Below are 26393 nucleotides of genomic sequence, written 5' to 3' on the forward strand. Positions count from 1 at the left end.
ATCATATAATCATGGGTCAGATGGTTAATAATCTGAATGAAGGTTTTTAAATAGTACTGTTTGAAAACTGCTCATTGCTATTTCTTGATGGATCCTGTCTCTTAGTGCAGGCCAAAGCAAAATGTACCTTCCACTGAAGTCTCAGTCTCTTCTATGGACTATTTGCTTTACGTCACACCAACACAGATATGTCTTATGGCAACGATGGGATAGGAAAGGCCTAGGAAATGGAAGCAGCCGTGGCCTTAATTAAGGTACAGCCCCGACATTTGCCTGGTGTGAAAATGGGAAACCACGGAAAACCATCTTCAGGGCTGCCGACAGTGGGGCTTGAACGCACTATCTCCAGATTACTGGATACTGGCCGCACTTAAGCGACTGCAGCTATCAAGCTTAGTGGCTGCAAAAGTATAGTAGCTTCTGAGGTACGAGTGGTGCTGAGTAAAGGCATTAGTGCATCTGGATGCTATGAAAGGGTTAGTATTGTTGTAGTAGCACTTTTTGGCTCAGTAAAGAAAGCCATGGCAAACTACCTCACTCCTCACCTTGCTGAGAATACCTCATTCAGCACTGCCACTGTTTTTACTGTTACCCTGTAATTACATAACTTCTGATGGTGTTATTTGAGGATCCAATCAGCCGCTGGACTGACGATTTAACAGGCTGTTTGAAACCATCGGAAGCCAGTTCAGCTGATTTATAGGAAGTGAGGTAATGATGCATGGGAAAAGAATAATTATGATAAATATATAAATATCATTCATTTATTTCCCCAAAATATAATATTAAAACACACTCACTCACACATACACGCTCAAACACACATACATAATATCAACAATAACTTATTCTACATCACTGGTCATGGCAAGGCACCCATAAAAGTCCTTGTAAATTCTTGAGACAGGTTTAGTAAACAATTTTTCTTAAATATTTGTACAAATTCATTAACTATCCTGAGTTAATTTTCTGTGCTATTAACAAATAGAAAATAAATAAATAGCAAAAACTCAATAACAAACAAAATATGTTAATACTTTTGTTGACTAACAATAATAAAATATTTGTCTTTCACTTGCTCTCCTGAGGAATGGCCCAAAAATATGTCATATTGAAACATGTTTTGATTATTCAAGTAGGCCAAGTCAACATAAAATTTTGGACTAATTTTGCAGTTCTTCTCTTTGGCGACAGCTCTCTGATGCGTTATCTTCACGTTACAATCTTTTCGGTCCTTTGACTGATCTGATAAGGATGGTAGGGATTGTAGGAGTAGACAGGTTTACCATCCTCTACATCAAAAATTTCCACATCGTGTGGAACCATGAACATGCCTCCCTTTTTTGTCTGATCTTGTCTCACTTTGTTCACTCGAATGTCTCCCTCCAAACTGATTGGTTTAGTTTCAAAAACATCAATCGAATTGTCCACATCAATATCATAACTGGCATCGGGGAAATATTCACGTCTTTCTAGAAGTTCAGCTCGTTCTTCAGTCTAAAGGGAGGAAAGGACAAAGAAAACGAAAAACACATAAGAGCATAGCAATTGCTTACCAAAACCAGTGCTATTATGCAACAACAGTGCTAAGCAATATTAGTGTAAACTGGCGGCAAACAGAGAAATCTCTTAGTACCGTTTATATGATTAGTATGAAATCTCTCTTCCAACATAGTTCTTGCTGTCATTTCATGTGACTTCGACCCAGTTTTGCTGCTGGATGCCCTTTCTAATGTTAACGTTATGTGGAAGGATGTATTCACTCCTGTGTGTTTTTGTGGTGGTTGGTAGTAGTGTGAATTGTATGTAAACAAAAGAGTTGTGTATTAATTTTTGTTTACAATTTGCTTTTTACGTCACATCAACACAGATAGGTCTTATGGCGACAATGGGCTAGGAAAGGTATAGGATGGAGAAGGAAGCAACCATGGTCTACTTTAATTAAGGTACAGCCCCAGTATTTGCCTAATGTGAAAATGGGAAAACCATGGAAAACTATCTACAGGACTGCAGACAGTGAGATTCGAACCCAATATCTCCCAAATGCAAGCTAACAGACGTTACCCTAACCACGCAGCCACTTGCTCGGTTGTTATGTATTAAGATGAACGCAAACATTGTGCGACTAGATGGTGATGATTACTGTCTTAAGAGGAAGTACAACTGGGCAACCATCCTCTCCCCAGTGAGGCCAGGAATGGAACTAGAGTCCATTGAACCAAAGGCCAGTATGCTGACCATTCAACCCAGGAGCCAGACCTTCTTAGACATAAATATTTAGTAATAGTATTTATACATCTCAATGTATATCTAATACAGAGTTCTTCAATGTTGAATTTTTTTTTCTCCAATTTTCTGGGATGTATTCCCTGCCATGTGTTTCTGTGGTGGCTCGTAATGTGATGCAAATGAAGATGTGTATTAACATGAACACAAACTCCCAGTCTCCGGGCTAGAGGAATTGACCAGTCAAAGTTAAAATCCCCTACCTGTCTGTAAATTGAACTGTGGCACCTCTGAACTGGAGGGCAAAAGGCTGACCTTTCAGTCAAGGAGCTTGACTTCAGTGTTGAATTATTAATAATTCTATTGTTTAACAACATTGCCTATTAAAAAAAAAAAAAAACTGTATGGCACCACAGCTCTAATGGGCCTTGGCTTACCGTTGCTCATCCCAAAAGCCTGCAGATTATGACATGTGGATAGCACAATGGATGCTCTAGGCAGTCATTCTTAGCTTTCTAGATCAGAGCCATTATCTCACTGTTAGATAACTCCTCAATTGTTCTCATGAAAGCTGAATGAACCTTGAACATACCTTCAGATCCTGACGTGGGTGAGAATCAAATCCAAGGCCTCCTGATGAGAGGCAGGCTCACTAACGCTAGACCGCGAAGCTGGCTACATGTTGTCTATTAAATTAATAGCTTAACCCAATTAGCTGAATAGTATACTGAAGACTAGTTTTTGTATTTGTCATCAATAAATCATCACTAATTTACATTTAGGACTATCACCTATGGGGCAGAATGAATTGTGTTTAAAAGTTTTTGTGTACTCTCTTAGGAAGAAATGAGATTCCTTTCAATGAGTGCTTTAACCTTGTTACAAAGAATATATTTTGATAATGATATATGACTGAACTTTCTTAAAATGATAATATATTTCTATTAATTGTTTCTCTGTTTGTTTGAGCTTAACACAATATGCATGGCACAACACACAAACACACAGTGCAAAAAAGCCATAATGAGGGATGCATGCAAATATGACATTAATATTTAAGTAAACATCAAACAAAATTTGGTTTATGAGGTGTTTTTCATGCTATTAAAGGAACAACGTTAATTGGTCTGGACTGTTAAAAACATACACTGAAACATATCTAATTCACTAATTTCAAATTCTGAACATTTTTGCAGGTAAAATGCTAGTCAAAGTAACTGGAAGAACAACAAATGTTAGCATTGTAGACTGTTATCCTGTAGCTCAACTGTTATGAGGGATTATCTAGATGTAACGATGCTCTTAAGCACAAAAGTATGTAGTTTGGTGATTTTGAAAGAGCAGTGGGATGCATATATTATAAAGCAAAAGATTTATACATTTTTGAAGTCATATTTTCATAACAAATGTTTGTAAATAAATTCAGTTCTGTATCAAGGTAGTTTGTAGTTTGCAGAAGACAATTTATGTCAATTTTAACAATATTTTTCACAAGCATATGAACTACCCGAAGATCTTTTGCTAATTGATACTTCTATGAAATATAAAATGCAGGAATGGGTTGAATAATTTAAGCTGATAAAACTTTCTAGGAAAAAAGTTATTGCACTTATAATCTTGCTTTCTTAAGGAATATGTATAATCTTTCCAATATCGCTCTTCTGGGGTCGACAATGATAAGCAACAAGTAGGATGAAGTTGTGTCTTTACAAGTTCTTTGTGGTATGTTTATTCATGCTCAAGTTATTGCAATAAACTGAAGAGATGGATATTTCTTTCATTGAGAAGACATCTAGACAGTATTTCAAAATGGTGACAGATACATACATTTTAGTACATAAAAATTCACTACCAGTATTTTTTGAAATGTTGTAAATTTATCTGAGGCCAAGTTTAACCCTTTGTACATTGAACCTTATTCACCCCACAAAATGTTAATAACTTGATCCTTGTAGCATTTTATCTGTCACACTGCTCTTCGTGTTGTTTTTTTGTGACATTCATTTACTTCTTCCTTTTTTTCATTCATAATCGAATTATATACCGTAGCTTTAATATTCTAATTGAATGTGAATGAGTTCAAATCCCTTAATCATAAAAGTCAATTCTAAACAATGAAGATTATCTTTGTGTTCAGATTGATGCTTTATAGACATACCTTACATCTTTTGGGTTTTTACTATGTGGAATGAAAAATGTAGAAAATAGTTATGTCTCTCAAAGACTTTGTTCCACATCCCCTGAAGAGAAACTTGATCGACCTTGGTTAGGATTGGTGCGCTCTGTCTCTTACCTTTACTATCTTTTTCTGGATTTGTTCTTATCTTACTACACTTGTTCTTTCGTGTTTTCATGTCTGTCTTCTCTTCTGTCTATGCTTCCGTTTCCCCATAATGACTTTCTGTGTTTATCCTGTTATGTTTTCCTTTTCATCTTCTTATATGACTTAATTTGACACTTGTTTGTTCCTTTCCATTACTGTAAAGGTCAAAAGTTTCGAACCACATAAAAAAATCATGAAATGTCATCTAGAACCTAAAATTGTGCTACTAGACCTCTGTGTTGTTTTCCTCAATGAAATCAGGCAACGTATATTCTATTAGATGCAAGAGCTTAGAAAGAAAATTGCAGAGGTCTAGTGGCACAATTTTAGGTTCTAGATAACATTCCATGATTTCTTTATGTGGTCCTAAACTTTTGACTGGTCCTGTACTTGGAATTCTTACTAGTATATTAAAGTTTTCCATTTTCATTTATCCTTATAACTGTAGCCTATTATGCTTGTTTCTCATTAATGGAAAGGAGCAAACAAGTGCAAATCAAGTCACTGTAGAAAGATAGAAAAATTGAAAGGAACATTTAATAGGGAAAAAAGCAATGAAAGTGTTGAAGGAAGGTAGGAAGAAAACACCCAAAAAAAAAAAAAAAAAAAAAAAGACAATAATGATCTTCATATTTTTAAACATTGCTCTCTTGAGATAGATTGGCTGTCTCCATATCTTAGTTCTTTTATACCCATTTCTTGTGGGCCTCCGTCAAGCTCATTTCTGCTTACTAGTTTCATCAGGAGGGCGGGCGTCAACACTTTTTGAGGGGCCATCTTCACACATCTTCGTTCTTGATGCGGGGGGTTGTGGTTAAAATGGGTGTAGAAGAACAGGGACCACTAAGGAGAAAGCCAGTCTATCTGAAGATAGCAGTGTTTGAAAATGAGACGACTGTCCTTGTCCTTTAAAGTTTTCTTTCTATTTCTCCTTCCTATACTGACCAGCAGTGGTGCCAACTTTGGAGGCATAAGGCATTGTTTTGCCCCCACAAAAATGATTTTAGTGGGGCAGAGTCCCCTCCAGAATTCTCCTCCTAGATGTCAAGTCCCCTTAAAAAGTGGAGTTTGGTAGTCTTTGGAGGCTGCTAAGGCATTAATTCTGGAGAATGTGGTAGATGGTTTTATATCAAGATATGAGATTAGAAAGTGGGCATTCCTTCAGAGAACTACCATTTTCCAATAGAGACTGTTCATCTGGTGGTATAGGTTTTCACATTTCGTATCATGAAATGCATAATATACAGTATGGTAATAGAATATTTTTTAAGAAAATGTATTTATAAAGCAAGTTATCATTTTTTTTATGATCACTTTTGCTAGCTTCTTATATAAAACATTCCTTCAAAATATTTACTGTATTTATGAATCAAGTTATATATTTTTGTTTACTTGTGAATATTATTGAAAACTCCGCACCACTTGTTCAAAAATATATTGGAGAAACAATCTCTATTATTGTTCTGTTTTTTCTATTTGTTTATGAATATTGTTATCCTATAGGAATGTTTGTATTAATTGTTGTTCCTCATTTCACACTCCTGTGTTCATGTTAATCATGCCCGCCCCCCCAATAATTACCCGAAGTCAACGTGCCTGCTGACCAGTGATTGTGTTTTTCCTACTGTGCATTCCTATCTTTCTATACCAGGTGTCTCACCGAAGAGATGTCAGTTGCCTTTTCTTTGGTGTTTTGAAAAATATTTTCAATGTCATTTTTGTAATATGTACATAGAGTCAGCTCAAACAGACTGCTCACGGGGTATGTCACATGGCTTCGAGTGTCAATGGAAAAATGTTGTCCAGTTTCTCACTGCAAATTAAATGTGATTTTTTTAGTGTATAATTGTACGTGACCACTCGATAGAGCAACCTGAAGTTATTCTAATACGATATTCCATTCAAGAATATTTATTGACAGTGACAGTACAGCTTCCCTTGTAGTGCACCGTGCTGTCTCCACACTATTGTCAACCTCACTCAGCTGCTACTGGAAATACTAATTATTCCTCGTGCTGACTATCTACATACTAAAAACCAAAATTGAAAATATCTTCCATCACACCAGAGAAAAATCATCTACTTATATTACCTGAATGTTGATAAAAACTAGGCCATGTCAAGTGTTACCGGTACTGGGAGCACTAAAATGTTCCTGAGAATGTAAATCTATTGTGTAATAGGTGTTGATTCATAAAGTTAGAGATGCGTACTTAATTTATGTGAGTAAAGCCAAACAAAGAAGTGCTCAGAAGCATCATGCAAAGCACACTCAGATAGAAAAGAAAGCCATCACCAGCATGCACCATTGATAGAATGGTATGTGATGGACTGCGCAATCAAATAAAGACAATCTTAAAATAAAAACATCTTTAATATATTATTCTATTGGAATACATGCATAAGCCAATATGATCAATTTGTGTGTCGTATGTTCTTAATGACACAGATTTAAAAAATATACAATTTTCAATACAACCTAACTATGTACAAATAATATTTCATGTTATTTTGGAAGTCTTCTCTGAAAATAATATTCTGTCTTTGATCTAGTCTGTCTTTTCTTCTATTCATATACAAAACTCCTCAGTGAATGACTACCATAGGTATAAAAATGGTAACAGTTCATTCATTAGGAACTACTTACATGATAATTACCTTCCATCTTCAGTGTAAAATATAGCACATTCAATTAATTAACTAGCATGTCTACAATATGGTGCAAATGAAGATGTACACAAGAACCTCATTTATCCAGCCGTTAGTAATCTGTATTTCTGTTTTAACTGAATTGTGTGTTTTTTCAACATGAATCTGATTCATTGTTATGTCGTCATTGCAAGTGATGGTAGAGATATTGAACCCTTGCATTACCTTGAAAGGTCAGTGTGGGTCTATATTTTACAGAGTTAAGAAGCTGCACTATTCCCTTTTCCTCATACTTTGAGTGTGCGAGTGAAATAGCACCAAAGCAGAAGTCAATTGTTTCTAAGGACAGAATGTTGGAGGCACTAAACAAAATAGATAAAGGAAAACTGCTGAAAATATAGCTGTAGAATATGGTATTGGGATCATGTCAGATAACAAAATTATTGTCACCTGTTCTACAGGTAATCATGACAGAGATGGTAAATTCGGAAATGAAAATGGTGTTCAACCAGAAGAAGTAATGGTTCATTCAGAGTCAATGGCACAGCAGGAAAAATAATTGGTGAACTTAGAATGTCAGATGGAATCAAGTCCAGCTAAACATGTAGGTGAAATGCCTACACTCATCCTGCGCTCAAACATCACACTAACTTTAAACAAAAGGAACTTCCACACTATTTCAGTAAATAAAAATGAGTACCATAATGAGTTCTAGTGCCAAAATAGTTGGGTTTTTTTCATGTGTGCCATAATAAAATCTGTGTAGATTATATAAACTGTTCATTTATTCATTTATTTCCAGATTATCTGGACCTCTGGATCACTTGCGGTCCAATCTAGTTCAGATAAACAAGGTTCTTGTGTAGTAAGTTTTGAAATGTAAATAATAAATCAGTGCATAAACCTGTACTATCTGGATGGACTCTTAATTAAGCAAAATGACGTTTTCGTTGCACTAGTCGATTCTACAATTTTCCTGTGTAGGCTTACTCTGAGTGTGGCATATAGTTAGTTAACTATATTTGATTATTAAGAAAGAGATTGGCTGATTTGTTAAGCAGTAGCAATTAAAGACAACTGTCTCATATTAGCTTCATTACTGTGAAGTTTGATTATAGATATCAGTCTTAGCGGGTGAGCATCACACTCGTGTGAGAATTTCAGGCTGTCGAAGGACCCACCTGCCCTTTGGAAATCTCATTGCTGGATTCACTTTTTCCACTATCAAGTGTCTCCACTTCTGTATCTCCTCTTGAGGGAGTTGATTCAGCAGGGTTGCCTGAGGGAGTTGGTTCATCAGGGTTGCCTGAAGGAGTTGGCTCATCAGGGTTGACCTCTGTAGGCTTGATATCAATCACTCGAACGAAGAATACTGAATTAGAATCATTGGAATCTCTTGTGTAAGTGGTGTCATTTACAGTTATAACATGTCCATCAATAACCTGTAATAAAGAGTTTGACTGATTAGAAGAAATGAAGATATCATACTTTGTACCTTTAAAGAAAAATATATCATATATATATATATTCCCCTGTAGAAAGAGGGAGAAAGTGTGCTTGACTCCCTTCCCAACAGTAGCGGCGATTGGGAATGAAAAGTGGGGGGCCAAACAAAATTACGGACAACAAAAAGTACCCGGATTAGTAGGATATAACGGGCGGGGGGAAGATCGTGGTATATGTAAAGTGAAAGAAAAGCTACAAAGTGGTACATTTTTTTATGCTCTCTGGGCAAATTTCCACAGAGAGATAAAGGTTTTACCAATTTAAGAGCAGTAATAACAGTTTTTGAGATGTTGATTCAATACTAGACTACGGTGTGATTATACAATTAAAAATCATTTAGTATTTGAATACATACAAAGAAACTAACAATAAAGAGACTGCCAGACAGATGAATACGTGTGACAATCAGTGAATCATACCTCAGTGTCCTTGATTTCGGCAAAAAGACATACCCCTACTACCCTTTCTCATAGCACATGCAACGTCTTCACTACTTAATGTGGCGCTATGCAAACCGGTTAGCCGCGTCGAACAACATTTTATACGTATTTCTGCTAATAATTAACGAAAATTAACTAAAGGGCTAGCTGATAAGATAACAGGGCTCGCACAATTTTTTTTTAATAATTCCAATAATTCCTAGTTTCAGCTGGCTAAAATGGAATAAAAATGTAATGTTTTCTCCACAAAGTGGGGAGGCGACTGCCCCCCCTCGCCCCCCTTAGTCGCCGCTACTGCTTCCCAACCCTGCACAGTATTTGAGAAATAAATATTTGAAATATAAATATAATTAATGCTATTTGTTTGGGGCATCGACCTATAGAGATCTTTTGCCCCTAATATAAATATAAGTATACTATATTAATTAAGATAAAAATGAACAGTGTATAAGTCACAAATTTTTTATTTACTGTAACTCTAATTCTTATGATAAAATAATGATGGATCTTTCTTTGTTCTGGAAAAATGGCCCCAAATTGAAAAATGAATAACTGATCAGATTGATTGAATGATTCTGGAAGAAGATTCTGGAAGAAGATTGAGAAATGAAGATGTAAGGAAGGAGGTCAGAATTGAATACCTGAATGAAAGTACTGATACGAGTAAACTAAGATGGTTTGGACATGTTAACACATTCATGCCCGTATCCGAGTTATAGCCTATAGCATGTATCCATGCCCTGGACCGTATCCAAGTTAGCCCAGATAAGCACAACCTTGAATTGTAGCCATTCCTATGCAGCTGTGGTTTATTTTTGTCACAAATATGTTGGACAGAGATGAGGGTAATACCCTTATGAATGTTTCTACCTACTTCTGCTCACCAGAAACCATATGGACTTGGAGATTTTTGCTTCCAATGCATTTCTTATTCCATTTCTGAACGAAGGCTAGTGCTGGCCACGCTAGTTGCGTAGTTGGTTTGTGATTACACAAGTGTGTGTTTTGAAGTGTAACCAAGGCAGTTAGGGACAATATAAGAACTTGCCGACGTCCTATTCAATGAAGGCTCAGGTGATGAACTAATTCCTGAACTAAGTGACAGTGATGACAGTGAAGAAGATTCTCCTGGACACATGACAGAAAGCACAGTACCTGAAAGTGTAGCATTAGGTACCACACCTTCCAGAGATGCTAGAGTTATGTGCAAAATTTTGTTTCCATATCTTGTTTAGTTTAGAACTTATTGTGAAAATAATTTGTTGTTGTTTGCTGTGCCACTAACAGCTGGAATAGCTGAGCCAGCCATTTAAATAGCCCACTCAGATGATGGGCGTGAATGTGTTAAGACGATGGAGGAGAAAAGAATACCATAACAGATGATGGAGATGAAGTCTGAGGAAAAGAGAGCAAGAGGGAGACCCAGAACACTGTGCATCGATCAATAAACAGGAGTACAAGAAGAAGTAGCCTGGGCTCGGACAAAATAGGGGAAGGAGACAGGAACTAGATAAGGGGAAAGGAGGAGGAGGAGGATGATTATGGTAGTCGTATGCTCCTAGACTTTTACCACTCCCGTTCATCTTTATCTTACATCTCTTTCCTTTCCTTAAGTTTATTTGAATTTCTTCTTAACCCTGCACTTCCTGCATGAAAACAGATCTGTTAAGACAGTCACCCTTAACGTATGTTGATGTCCTCTCTCTTGATGGAGGTTGGGAAGCATAAACAACCTTATCGGGAGTTGAGGAGAAATGGATGTAGAATTGGGACTGACGAAGAGAAAGCCCACCTATTTTAAAGATGGCTGTGTATGAAGACGTGGAGACCGTCCTTGTACTTTCGTGTTCTCATGTCCGTGTCACTCGCTAAATCTAACATTGTTTCACACTTGTTCATTCCTTTCCAATACTAGCATTTTCTTGCTGGAACCTTTTCTCCCTTTGTGTTTGTCTTATGTTCCTAATCTTTTAATATCTGTATTCACCTTTATCTTATATTTCTTCCCTCTTTTCCAGTGTTTATCTGGCTTTCTTCTCATCCTACACTTCCCGCATCAAGACCAAAGATCTGTTGAGGTAGCCCCTCAAGGAGTATTGATGCCTGCTCTCCTTAGGAAGCTGAGATGCAAAAACAAGCTTGTCAGGGCTGAGGAGAAATGGAACTGGAGGAGAAAACCCACCTATTTAAAGATAGCAGTGTACAAAGACATGGAGACTATCCTTGACTCCTCTTTCTATAGTCCTCCCTTCCTCTCACACTGACCTGTCATTATGTTTATCCACTGATGTCAGTAGGTAAGAAAACCAAGAGAATTGGATGTCAGATTGGGGATACAAAGGTGCAACACATAGATAATTTCAAGTATTTAGGATATGTGTTCTCCCAGGATGGTAGTAGGGCCTATAGTAAGTGAGATTGAATCAAGCAGTTGTGATCAACAGTATTCTGTAAGAAGGAAGTCAGCTCCTGGAAGAAACTATCTTTACATCAGGCTGTTTTCAGACCAACTTTGCTTTACAGGAGTGAAAGCTGGGTGGACTCAGGGTATCTAATTGAAAAGTTAGAAGTAACAGACATGAAAGCGAGAATGATTGCTGGTATAAATAGATGGGAACAATGGCAGGAGTGAACTCTGTGGATGAAGCTGTATGCATAAACTGGTTTTAGTCATGTGAGGCGAATGGAGGAGGATAGGTTACCTAGGAGAATAATGGACTCTGTTATGGAGAGTAAAAGAAGAAGAGGGAGACCAAGATGATGATGATCACACTAATTTTATAACGATTTAAAGATAAGAGTTATATAACTAAATGAGTACACAGAACTAGTTACGAAGAGGATTGTGGCAGCATTTAGTAAATTCACATGGGCTTGTACTCTGAACATTGAAAGGCACAATGGTCTATAATGAAAATAGATGTATGATGTAATTATGTGTTCCTGTCCATGTTTCTCTCCATATAATACCGTATGTGATTTGATTTGACACTTGTCTATTTCTCAATACTTAAGCACTCTCTTTTAAGTCAATCTTTGACATACCTTTCGTGTAGAGGTTGCATTGCTAACCTTTCCCCAATCTTCACTAGGACCAGATGAAATCAACTGTCTCACTCTGGTGGCAAGACTCTTCATGAAGGCTGAAAGAAATATAGAGAATTAGCTTTAAATTCTGAAGTATACATTTTTCTGGATAAGGAAAAAACATATTGCCAAGACAAAGATAAGGAATTCACATAGATTAGAATGACACAAAACATACTATAATTATTTTTTGAAGACTGTTTCTTTTCAAGTCAAGAGAAAGGAATTATGCTACAGAAAACTTTTATTTGACAGATAGATATTCATTACTCAGACAGCTGCGAAGGGCAAGTGATTCTGTAAACTAGTATGGAGTCGAAAGTTGCTACTATGCAATAATAATGCTCAGGCAGATATTGTGTGCTATATGAATTTTGTAAAATACCTTTAAAATTAAGAGCCTTCGTGGCTCAGACGGCAGCTTATCAGTCTCTCACCGCTGGATACCGTGGTTCAAATTCCCGGTCTCTCTATGTGCGATTTGTGCTGGACAAAGCAGAGGCGGGACAGGTTTTTCTCCGGGTACTCCAGTTTTCTTTGTCATTCTTCATTCCAGCAACACTCTCCATTATCATTTCATTGCATCTATCAGTCATTATAATCACCTTGGGAGTGGCGACCCCATTGTAATACTAGCCTATATATGTTTCATTCATTACATTCCTGACCCCGTCTCAGACTGGAAAAAAGGTTGTAGGTTTTCATTTTTCACCTTTAAAATGAGTCCTTTGCTAACAAGATGTGGTGTTTACAGTGCACTATGTCTTCTGGTAAAAATGAAAATCCACAGCCTGTTTCCAGTCATTCGACCAGGTCAGGAATGGAATGAATGAAGCCCCATCTAGTGGCAAGGATAGGAATTGTGCCGGCTGCCGAAGCCCATCACACTCCTCTGGGGCAATGATTAATGAATGGCAGATGAAAAGAAATGATATTGGAGAGTGTTGCTAGAATGAAATATGATATGGAAAACCAGAGTACCCAGAGAAAAACCTGTTCCGCCTCCACTTTGTCCAGTACATATCTCACATGGAGTGACCGGGATTTGAACCACGGAACCCAGCGGTGAAAGGCTGACGTGCTGCTGCCTGAGCCATGGAGGCTCCCCATGTCTTTTGGTATGGGATACAATAAACTTGTTACTTTCATTAACCTGTCTCAGTCTCACCCTTGGTTTTGGCAATATGAAAGTGACTGAGGTATGAGCGATTCTAGTAATACTGTTCCTTATGCAGCCATCCCTGTTATGAATAGTGTGAAAATACCGCTCATAGGGTCGCTTGGTGCATGCATATCAGTGGGCTTGGCAGACTGATGTGTAATAGCAACTTCTGGCTCAGTGGGAAAAGCAACGGGAAACTACCTCACTCCTCATTTCCCTAGTATGCCTCTTCAGTGGCACCTAGGCTAGCTATGAGAGCTGTTGGTGAAGTTGTAGAGGATCAAACCAGTGTTCAGGCTGAATACCCAACATACACCTTTAAAATAGTATAATGATCTATTTTATGAATGAATAGCATTCTATTCCTTTTCATTACATGTGTCAAAATCATCAGAAATGATAAAATGCTCGTCTTTATAAATGGATTTTCAAAAGGTCTGAACATCTTGCTCACTCGAAACCTGCCACAATACATGGTCTTCCTCATCACTTTTCCTTTTTTTTCTAGTTGTATATGCACCTTTCACTTATCACATTACTCTGGCCTTTCACTGAGGCACTCCCAAATGTTACTTGGGGTCAGCATCACGTGTGGATTTTAGTTTAGTTATATGGCCAGGTTTAGGGTGACTAGACATGCTCTTTTATCTGGTCATGTGCTGTTTTAGACCACTGTCTGGGATCTGGGTGGATTATTTAAAAATCCGAAACCTCCTTTTTTTGGTGTTCTGGTTATTTTGTGGTAATCTGTCTTACTACTCATTTTTACAAGTATTTTTCATTACATGAAGACATCATTGATATACAGAAATGTGATTATGGATATACAGTATATACGATTATTCTATGCGTGCCTTTTATTGTGATAACTAGGGCTCGGATGTTCAGGAAAAGTCATTTTTTCTTTGTCTCTGTCTTGCTTGATTGGAGGTGATTATCGTCACAATTAAGTAATTCTTATTTGTCATATAAATGCATATTTTGGCTATTTTTCGTCATAAGGTCATATTTTGAGCTATTTTCGTAGAAACATCATATTTCAGTCATATTTTGGCAGTCTGATGACAGCTGTAGCTGTGCAAAATCATCTTCAACTTATCCATTTCACAAAACTGCATCTCGGTATCACATCTGCAGTTAATACAAGTTGAATACCATTTGTATGGAATGAAGGCCATAGACTTCACTGCACCATTTACATGATTTAAATATGCACCAATAACCTTGCGACGTAGAAAGGAGCTTCTCTTCTTACAAGAATGTGTAAAGTGATAATCAGAGGTCTTTCGCGCCTGATGATTTGAAGATAAATCTTGTCATACACTTCAATTCCACCCGCAGAGAAGAATGAAGAAGGTATGTCAGTTTACACTATACGCCCTGCCGCCTTACCATAATGTACTGAAAGACATCTACTTAATTTGTTTCATGGTGCTCAATTTAAACTTAATACTATTCACATGAAATCTGGGCTTGAACATCCCAAAATGTTTAAAAAATAGATTGATTTCTAGTTTTCTCTTATTTCAAACCACTACTACAGAGTGTAAACATGTTTTGACTTTTAAAATGTTGTGTGATCTGATAATCTTATTGAAATTACTACCGGTACTTATAGATATATATTCACAAATGTTCAATAACTGAATCAAGGACAATAGACTGTGAATAACTGCTAAACCTGTATATTCAAAAACTTAATATGAAAGTAAGAATTAAGAATGTAGTCAGCATATACTGTATGCAAAGGAATTGACCTTTCGATTTATAATTTATCAATAATTGTCCATATTTAGATTTTTTTTGCTTAACGTCGCACCGACACAGGTCTTATGGTGATGATGGGATAGAGTAGGCCTAGGAGTGGGAAGGAAGCGGCCGTGGCCTTAATCGAGGTACAGCCCCAGCATTCATATTTAGATTAATCATTTTCAGGTCATATTTTGTCATATTTACATCATATTTCTCCACTTTTGAGGTCATATTTCGTCACTTTTGAGATCATATTTGCTTGCTTGTTTGGGCTAATTTTAGGTCTTAAACATTCAAGTCCTAGTGATAACAGACGCTATTTTCCCTTTCTGAATATTGCACAATAGGGAACATGCATGATCCGGGGTTTTAATTAAAAATATGCTAATCTGATTCAAAATTTCATGCAGAATTCAAAAATGTGATCAGAATGTACAAATAATAACTCCAAACATGATAAAAATCTACGAAAATGTCACGTCACGCAAGTACGCGATCTCATTGGTCTGACGTCATCGTACAGGTTGACTGAATTAGCAGACGAAATAACACATAGTGCGCTGTGAGAAGCAGGATACACTTCGCGTATTTCTACTTTATGTTAGTGTCTGGTATGGTTAAATTCGAGGTCTATACATTGGATAATAATCTGAGTGGTATATTTTAGACTTAAAATGAATCCTGCACAGACAGTGAGGCTGAAAACTTATAAATGGTGTATAGTTCCGATGTGCAATAGCACATCGCATACCATCCCAAACAAATTGTTTATAAATGTTCCAAAGACGCTAAAACTAGGGAGAAATGGATTTTGGCGAGCCGGAGAAATGCTGGTGATATATCGGAAAAGTCTACAGTTTATTTTTTTGAAGATTTTAACGTAAGATGAATTTGTTTGAATTTTCAAATCACTTTTTCATGTCAGCTGTTCTAGTGGTAAAACTTTAAATTTTAATGTACGATGCTTTATTTAAATGCTTCAATTACATCTTGGAATATGAAAGTAATAAACAGTGCATTAAATAATGCTGATTATTGAAGTATTCTCCAAACCTAACCTATGTTTTGGGTGATCCATGTCAAGATAATAAATCAAAGGGGTTATGAACCATTTTCACAGCTCTAATTCTACCAATATATCTTGGCATGTCACAGTTATGTATGTCTTTATTGAAGAGCTTAATTGGTAAAGAAATTTAGGCTATATCTAAATACTCTATAATGTAACAAAGAATAGGCGTATACATCATGAAAGGAAACAACGTGAATTTAACAAATGTATAACTCTACACAAAACCAATGCTTGTCTGTTGGGGTCGTATAAGTTAACAATGCTCAATTATTATAATTATCATAATATTAATGAAATAAATAACATAATTGCACACAGGTGAAAATAGTGATGTAGGTGTTTAATATATTATCCAACTTAGCCTAAGTTTTAGGTTATACAAGCCAAGTCAATAAACCGAAGGGTAAAAATACCGCGCGAGTTGGCCGTGCGGTTAGGAGCGCGCAGCTGTGAGCTCGCATCCGGGAGATAGTGGGTTTTGAACCCCACTGCCGGCAGCCCTGAAGATGGTTTTCCGTGGTTTCCCATTTTAACACCAGGCAAATGCTGAGGCTGTACCTAAGGCCACGGCCGCTTTGTTCCCATTCGTAGGCCTTTCCTGTCCCATCGTCGCCATAAGACGTATATGTGACGGTGTGACGTATAGCAAAAAAAAAAAAAAAAAAAAAGATAAAGTAAAAGTCACAGCACCCAAAGACATTCCTGTATTGAGCAACTAAAATGTCACCAGGTCACTTTTCTTTCCTGATATGCTCAGCTTGTTAAAAGCCAAATGTAATTAATGTTATTGGCTTCACGCCCCGCTAACTACTTCTACGATTTTTGGGATACGCCGATGTTCAGGAATTTAGTCCTGCAGGAGTTCTTTTACGTGCCAGTAAATCTACCGACACGAGGCTGACGTATTTGAGCACCTTCAACTACCACCGGACTGAACCAGGATCGAACCTGCCAAGTTGGGGTCAGAAGGTCAGCACCTCAACCGTCTGAACCACTCAGCCCGATTTGTGAAAACTAGATGAAGTCATATTTATCTTTATCATGTTTAATTTTTTCCCTCCACAAAGATATTTAATTCTCTTTCATGGGCCTCGGAAGTGGGTAGGCCAGTTGTCCCACCCATAATTTTTTTTTTTTTTTTGGAATGATAGATTATAGCCCTATAGTACTATGATCTTTCTTTCATTCATTCTTTCTTTCTTAATCAGTTTATCCTTCAGGGTTGGTTTTCTCTCGGACTCAGCGAGGGATTTCACCTCTACCACTTCAAGGGCAGTGTCCTGGAACGTGATACTTTGAGTTTGGTGATGAAACTGATGAGGAGGGCCATTACCTCGCCCAGGCGGCCTCACCTGTTATGCTCAACAGGGGCCTTGTTGGAGGATGGGAGGATCGGAAGGGATAGACAAGGAAGAGGGAAGGAAACGGCCGTGGCCTTAGGTGCCTGGAGGAGAAGTAGGAAAATACGAAAAACCACTTCGAGGATGGCTGAGGTAGGATTCGAAACCGTTCTACTCAGTTGACCTCCCGAGGCTGAGTAGAGCCCGTTCCAGCCCTCGTACTATTTGTTTTCAACTTTCATGGCAGAGCCGGGAATCGAAACCGGGCCTCCGGGAGTGGCACACATTAACCACTACACCACAGAAGCGGACTAGTACTATAATGCTACCTATATGTTTATGTTAGTGCTGAAATCCGATTTCTTACTTTACTAATGCTGAAAGCCCGAAAATGTAATGTTATTCTTTAATAGGGGAATCAGTCTAGAAGGAAATGTTGAAAGTGATGTGATATCTATCCAGGTTCGTTGTTATCCTAATACTATGGGTTACAGTACATTGCACGTATATAAAAGACGCCACTTACAAACTTGCTTGTTATCCGCGAATTTCTGCGGCCACAAAAGTGACATTTTTCAAGAATGATGACATCTACACATGGTAGATTGTCTGACTGTGCTGTTTTGAACGTTTCTTCTGTCATTTTGAAGTTATTCGCGATCATGAATAATAAACAATCGGCTTTTAGCAACGGCTGATGCACAACGGCTGGTAGAGCTCCATGCGGTACTGGATCGTGACGTCACAGCGCGCCGCTTACGTCAGAGGCCGTTTCACTCGCCTTGCGGAAAGGCACTATTAAATAATTTTTTAATGGTAGAAAACAAGGCAACATACCACAATGTAATACGTTTACGTACTATTTCATTGGTGTACTTTTCAAAAAAAATATTTTTGAAAATGATGCATGTTCCCAATTCTCTCTCAGCAATACCACGTCAGAACACTGCTGTGTGAATGTGTGAGAACTGACAACATGACAAGCAACTGGAGATCATCTGGATTTGAAGGAAACCTGTTTTAAATAGATGGTGCTGAAATTAATATTGATTATTGTGATGTTGAAAAATGTATTCTGTATTTGGCTTTCAAACTGATGATGTGAACTGATTTGATCATTTCTGCAATTTCAAGCAATTACTGAATGAGATTAGTAATGACCCTGAATATAACAAGTTACCTGGTAGTCAGAAATGGTCAAATTGAATGTAGTTCAGAGTTACTGAACTTGCAGAATATTCTTCTATCCCAGTGCAAAATGCAAATGTAGAAAGAGTATTTTGATTGATCTCAGTACAATGAACTGATAATAGGAACTGTTTCAAAGTAGAATCTCTAAAATCCTCTTCCCCTCTGGATCTATTTATTCTATTTATTTATAAACAGTTGAACTTTTAGGCCAGCTATATGAATTTGTGCCGTTCTATTTAAAAATATGGAGTTAGTATCAATATCTCGGTTATTAATCATCCCATGAGAATATGTAATACATTATTTTACAAGCCCCTGGGTATCATTTATGAATATGAGAACAGAATACTGATATCCTTAATGGTTTAGACATTATTTTGTGTAACATGTTAGGTGAATAACCCTGTATAATGTGCTCTTTTATTTTCCATATTTAAATAATTTGTGATGCTCTAGATTACTGTAATTAAAAGTCTGACTCGTTGGCTGAATGGTCAGCATCCTGGCCTTTGGTTCAGAGGGTCCCGGGTTCGATTCCCGGCCGGGTCGGGGATTGTAACCTTAATTGGTTAATTCCAATGCCACGGGGGCTGGGTGTATGTGTTGCCTTCATCATCATTTCATCCTCATCATGACGTGCAGGTCGCCTACGGGTGTCAAATAGAAAGACCTGCACCTGGCGAGCCGAACCCATCCTGGGATATCCTGGCACTAAAAGCCATACATTTCATTTCATTTACTGTAATTAAACAAATGTTATAATAAGCATAATATGTTTCATGACAGTGTGTACAATATGATTAAATTTTGAAAATTAAATACTCGAGCAACGCTATAAATTGCTGGATGAACCCTATATTTTAATATTGTCAGTTTAACAGGCCATTTCATTATTTGGTGAAGGGTCCAGTCCCAAGCAGGCTGGTTAAGAGAGCATCCACTGAAGTAGCAAAATAAATATTTTTGATTTTATTTGAGTTAGAATTAACAAAGTGTGAATATGCTGTATAACTCTTGAAAATACCTTGCCAAAAAAATCATGAAGTGTTGACATTTCAAAGCTCAGAAAACACCTCTGGCTGTAGGTCCATAAGCATCAGTTATACAGAATTTCATTGGATATGAACTACTGTGCTTTGTTTGGTATGAATAAGGTGTATAATTACTGACACTCACCATCAAAACCAGTGAAGAAGGAAGGCACTCCAATATGGAAGTATCCATAGTCCTCCCCAGACTCCTCTGAAGATTCCTCAGTAGAATCTGCATCTCTTTCCAAAGGAACAATTACAACTTCCTCCTCTCCAACTCCTGAGAAAAAAGAAAATAAATATAGAAGATAGAATGAATAGGCTATATGTATTTTTCAGTTATTTACATATAAGTCCACTGTCAAAACAACAACTGTAAGCTACATACTGTTGTATTGTCAGGACTCAGGAAAGGAAAATCCCTTTAAAGACCACACATAAAGCCTTGTACAGCCAAAATATCCCTTGCTTATTCTCCTCTGTTTAAACAAGTCAGAATAATCAATCAATCAACACTGATATGCATTTTAGGTGGCAGATTCCCTCTTAAATTATTTCAAATAAGTTGGAAATTTATTGAACATTTCCCTTGGTAAATTATTCCAATCACTAATTCGTAATTCCTCTTGCTAAGAACGAATATTTGCCTCAATTTGTCCTCTTGAATTCCAACTTTATCTTTGTATCACAATCTTTTCCACTTTTATACACTCCCCCCCCCCATGGCACTACAGCCCTTGAAAGGCCTTGGCCTACCAAGCGACCGCTGCTTAGCCCGAAGGCTTGCAGATTACGAGGTGTCGTGTGGTCGGCACGACGAATCCTCTCGGCCGTTATTCTTGGCTTTGTAGACCGGGGCCGCTATTTCATCATCAGTTAGCTCCTCAATTCTAATCACGTAGGCTGAGTGGACCTCGAACCAACCGTCAGGTCTAGGTAAAAAGCCGGGGCCTCCGGGTAAGAGGCAGGCACGCTACCCCTACACCATGGGGCCGGCTTTTATACACTCCACTCAAGCTTATTCATCTACTAATGTAATTCCAATAATAAAAAGACTACTTTACTACTAAATATTTTCATTCCTCCCCTGAAGGGGGAGGCGGGCCTCTTCGATGGTGACGCCGTCTCTCAGGCCAGGAGTTTTGTTACGGTAAAGGGGATGCTCAGAGAAGGTGAGGGGGTTGGCGGCCGTGGCGTATACTACAAACTGTCCCGGCATTCGCCTTAGTGCAGGAGAATGGAGAACCATGGAAAACCATTCTCAGGAAAGCTGACGTTGGGGCCAGCGGCGAGGTCCAGCCCTGTCCCGTCTCCCGAATGCAGAGGCGTAGAGCCACGGTAGAGCCGTGGCCACCTCTCCTCTGCTCGGTTGGCCGGTCCGAGTACAGAGCTGTTGGACCACGGACCATCCGTGGCCACTTAAGGGACGAAACCCAAGAGCCGAAACCCACTCTGGACTATTTCAAAGGATCAACAAGATGGAAATTGCAGCTAAACTAACTGATAAGCTAAGCTAAGCTCAGAAACTACTGTACAGTCATTCGACCAGAGGCGCTGAATAAGAAAGATGTGATAAAGAAACTGGAATCCAAGGGAAGGAAGACTGAGGAAAGTCTTCGCTCGATAAAAAAAACTGAGAAGAAAGCACAACCATACGTGAAAAATATAACGGACACCATTCAAAAAAGGAGGATCACTTTACATGTCACCTGACACAAATGAGTTCAAAAGGCTGTCCAGACACATCTTTGCCTACTTTCTAAATGAGAGGACCAAAGGAACCTCTTTCACAAAGGTGGAAAAAGATGTGAAGTGGGGATCACACGTGATCATCTTTGAAAGAAACTTGTGGTTTCTAGGAAAAACCCAGACTGAAAACAGCCAAGAAGTGGACTGAAGAAAGAAAGAAAGAAAGAGAGCTCATCAAAGACAAATGTTCAAAAACTGGGCAAAGGTTAAAGACCATGAAGGAAAATATTTTAAATTAACAGAAAAGGCTTAAATGGAGGTGCTTGTATGGACAATGCTCAGTTTGTTTCCATATTTCATTTTTAAAGTAGGTAAATATTCAGCGCATGGAAGAAAAAAGTCACGCCTGAAAAGATTTTTCCAGCCAAAAACACAGCTCTAAGCAAAGAAAAGTAATAAAAATAAGTGTATTAGATTAAAGTCACTTCCTAATAGCACGCGATAAACACCGCCCCTTGATCGCGCCTCACTGTCCCAACATCGATTGTAGGATGATTGGAGTGGCGGGAATAAAAGTCAAACTTTGCCTTGCATACTGAGATCCGACTTTTATGTTACATTTATACTATGAAAAATCGGAAGAAAACGACTTCAGTTGATTTGAATAGGCGTCATATTGCATTACGATAGCCTCCATGGCTCAGGCGGCAGCGCGCCAGCATCACACCGCAGGGTTCCGTGATTCAAATCTCGATCACTCCATGTGAGATTTGTACTGGATATAGCGAAGGTGGGACAGAGTTACACCGGTTTTCCCTTTCATTCCAGCAACACTATCCATTGTCATTTCATCTGTCAGTTATTAATCACTGCCCCAGGAGTGCGACAGACTTCGGCAGTCAGCACAATTCCTATTCTCGCCGTTAGATAGGGCTTCATTCATTCCATTCTCGACCCGGTCGAATGACTGGAAAGAGGCAGTGGATTTTATAGCATTGCGATAAGACTAGGCCACATTTCGGCAGTCGAGTGCGTTGGTACGACGCCAACGCCAGGGGACGGGGGTGTCCTAGACCCCCTTGTCCTTATTTGTCAACGACTAATAGGACCTACCCAACCTTGAATCATCTAATGCCCGTTGCTCACGGTCAAATTTTTCACCAAATTTATTGAACAACTCGTTGTTCAATAAGGAGTGACTGTTGCTATTAGAAGCAACTTCGTGAAAGAGGTTTAAGAACCGACAGTGAAGGTCAACAAGCCGTCATGCTCGTTTCAACAAATGCTTAGGAAAAAGCGATTTGTGCTATTATATTGATGTTGCAATGAAAGTTCTCGTTATTTTGTGTTACGGAGCGCGCCTTCCTAGTGATAAGATGTGGAGGATCTTGTCCAGTGAATGAACATCCTGTTCTACGGCTCAAAATTCGAACTCGTAACTTTTTTAAAAGTATATTAAAGGAACAATTCATCCACCTCTTGGTGTTTCAATGCCTCGAGCGTTTTTGTGCATCAAGTATTCATGACCGGAAATTTGTTCTGTAACAAATCAGGTTGTGTCATCTATGAGTCTCCTCTGGTTTACCTTGAGGATTCTGCGTCACTGGTCACATGACTCCTGCATCAGGATTCCTCTAGCATGGCTCATAAAGGAGGAAAACAGACTATTTCTGGTTTGCGGTCTCAGAATAATTTTCTAGAAACTCTTCTTACAACAGCTATTCAAGGTCGACCAGTACGATCAGAATAAACTCATGCCAGAAAATACTCGTGGCCCAACAACTTATTCTGAAGGGAAGCCGTGATTCTTGTGAAAGAAGAAATTCAGCCTATTCTAATAGGAAGAGGTCCTGTTTTAAACGAGGATGGATGCTGTAGTGCAGGGTTTACATTTAATTTGTCGTTTATGCACTTTTATTTAACAAGCTTAACAAACTGTGCCCCCCCTTTTTTCTTCTCAATTTTGGTTAGAGGCAAGCAATCGCATTTTACATTAGACTACCAGTTCTTCAAACCTGGAAAGTGTTCAACCTGAGAATGGCTTTCTATTAGTTTTTGTTCTTTCACTGGCGACATAATCTGATATTCTGCCTTCACCTAAATTCCACATTAGCACCTTAATCAACTAAAAATTCAATAATTACAAAAATAATACAATTAATAATAATTATTGTATTCATATACTTAGGGTATGGCTTTTAGTGCCGGGAATGTGCAGCTCGCCTCGTCTTTCCATTTGACATCCACGGGCGACTACAGAGCATGGCTTTTAGTGCCAGAATGTCCAGTTCGCCTCGTCTTTCCATTTGACGTTCACGGGCGACTACAGAGTATGGATTTTAGTGCCAGAATGTCCAGCTCGCCTCGTCTTTCCATTTGACGTTCACAGGCGACTACAGAGTATGGCTTTTAATGCCGGAATGTCCAGCTCGCCTCGCCTTTCCATTTGACGCCCGCGGGCGATTACAGAGTATGCCTTTTAGTGCCAGAATGTCCAGCTCGTCTCGTCTTTCCATTTGACGTTCACGGGCGACTACGCGTCTGGATGTGAAAAGATGGTGATGGTGTAAGGAGAGGGTGAAACGCGGTGTCGGCTCATGGTCTACTCCTGTCGAATAACACCAAGGACTTTAGTCAAGGCTTAACGTTTACATCCGACGGATGAATTGCCATCAACATCAATCATATGCCCTCGCTCCATATGGACACTGCGGAGAGGTTTGGAATTGAATCCAAGCTTTTAACACGCAATCTAGGGATTATACATTTTATACCACCACTTCTCCTACCCTGCCGGTCAACATTCTAATGGTCGATTTTTTCTACCACGAGCGGGACTCGAACCAGCTAATCACGGTGTCGGACCATGGCGGGATAATAATAATGATAATAAATCGGTTATCTGACAGAGCAGCGCCGTAGGATTTTACTGTCTGTAGCACGTTCAATTCTCCATTCACTAGGACTGAAACTTTCAGGACTAATTTGAAGCACAAACAATCCTGAAGTGAAGATGGCAGGAGAAGAAGTATGACAATAATTATTGTAAATTTACCGATCTCAAAATATGAATCAGCAAATAAAGTTAGGAAAGTAACATTACCTTTAATAACATTATCTTAAATAATTCAATTTCACGAAGTAGTTCATTTTGTCCGGTCGACTAGGCAATGAAATGAAATGTATGGCTTTTAGTGCCGGGATATCCCAGGACGGGTTCGGCTCGCCAGGTGCAGGTCTTTCTATTTGACTCCCGTAGGCGACCTGCGCTTCGGGATGATGATGATGATGAAATGATGATGAAGACAACACATACATCCAGCCCCCGGGCCATTGGAATTAACCAATTAAGGTTAAAATCCCCGACCCGGCCGGGAATCGAACCCGGGACCCTCTGAACCGAAGGCCAGTACGCTAACCGTTCAGCCAACGAGTCGGACGACTAGGCAATAAAAGTAGGTAACTTGCGAGACATCATCGTCGACGTCTTGTGAACTGGAGTACAAGGAAACAGATCATATCTGTTTATTAGGAATACATTTTTGGAGAATTTGTGGTACGGTATCTCGAAAGTGCAACCCATATGAACTATTAAAATAAGAGAAAGAAAGCAGAATGAACTGATATATCCACTACTAAAAGGAAGGCAAATGGAATAGTTGTATAGAAAAGATTGATTTGACTAAAACGAATTTCGGAATGTGTTATTCCTGAAAGAAGAAAAAAAAAGGAAAGACTGTGACAAATGATATCATAGAAGTAATGAAATGAAAACCTACAACCTATTTTCCAGTCTTTGACTGAGTCAGGGAAGGGATGAATAAAGCCCCCTACTTGCGGCGAGGATAGGAATTGTGCCGGCTGCCGAGGCCTGTCGCACTCCTCTGGGGCAATGATTAATGACTGACAGATGGAAGGAAATGATAGTGGATTGTGTTGCTGGAATGAAAGGTGACAGGGAAAACCGGAGTACCCGGAGAAAAACCTGTCCCGCCTCCGCTTTGTCCAGCACAAATCTCACATGGAGTGACCGGGATTTGAACCACGGTATCCAGCGGTGAGAGGTCAGCGCGCTACTACAGAAGTAATGAAAACGATAAATTTCGAAAATGGCAATTAGGGAGACCGAGCGAAGTGCAAATTAGCAAATGGTAAACGTCGACTCTAGATATGGTATACGTGTTACTGGGTTCGAATTCATAAGAGTATTTTCTAAGAATGACCCAAGGTGGATATTGGACAAGGCGACATCATGACTACCGTCAAGGCTTTCGGGTTTTGCTATCTGTCAGCGAGCAGATTTTGAAAACGGGAGTTATGTTTATGGAATAGTGTTGGAAGCTTGCCACATCACACACGATGCATTATACAGTGATAAGAACAAGCCCGTAAAACATTAACTTCAGGTTGAAATTGGTTCCGGCAGGTTCTGCATATTACAGTGGAATTCGTATTAGTGATGCATTGCAAGTTGTGGACGTGGATGAGAAGGTCTAACCACCGCCACTACCTGACCATTTTCACAATTTACTGAGGTCAGCACTTTATGTTTATTTGATCCAGTTTTACGGCCGGATGTCCATTACACCAGCCATACGTGGAGGCATGTATTCACTACTGGGTGTGTCTGTGGTGGTTGGTAGTGTGGTTTATTGAATGTATATGATAAGTACGTCTATCTAATGTACAGCACGTAATTGAAGAATTCAAAATATGAAAGGAAAGTATGTTTGTTTAAGTACAGTCGACTCAGTAGATGTGGTGAAGACTGCAGAAATGTGTGGTTCTCGACATAGTCCCGCAGTCGCAGACAAAATGTGAAAAACATCTGTTAACTGGCGCCTGACTCATACGTCGTTTACATATATTATTACAACAGCTGTGGTAATCTTCCACTGTTTTTAGCTACTCGGCGTTATTCTTGC

The 26393-nt window shown here is 38.7% G+C and overlaps 1 protein-coding gene across 1 annotated transcript in view; it reads right to left on the reverse strand.

Moving 5' to 3' along the window:
• Positions 1–746: 746 nt before the first annotated feature.
• The window catches only part of LOC136880993 (icarapin-like), a 46638-nt gene continuing 20991 nt past the window's right edge, over positions 747–26393 (reverse strand). Inside the window, exons 2-5 of the mRNA XM_067153569.2 lie at positions 19925–20059; positions 12190–12287; positions 8380–8640; positions 747–1497 (exon numbers count right to left, since the gene is read on the reverse strand). Of these exons, the coding sequence (XP_067009670.1) occupies positions 1213–1497; positions 8380–8640; positions 12190–12287; positions 19925–20059 (779 nt within the window). The 3' untranslated portion in view covers positions 747–1212. The remainder of the gene's footprint in view (positions 1498–8379; positions 8641–12189; positions 12288–19924; positions 20060–26393) is intronic.

The sequence above is a fragment of the Anabrus simplex genome, chromosome 9 (genome assembly GCF_040414725.1).
Source record: "Anabrus simplex isolate iqAnaSimp1 chromosome 9, ASM4041472v1, whole genome shotgun sequence".
NCBI lineage: Eukaryota > Metazoa > Arthropoda > Insecta > Orthoptera > Tettigoniidae > Anabrus > Anabrus simplex.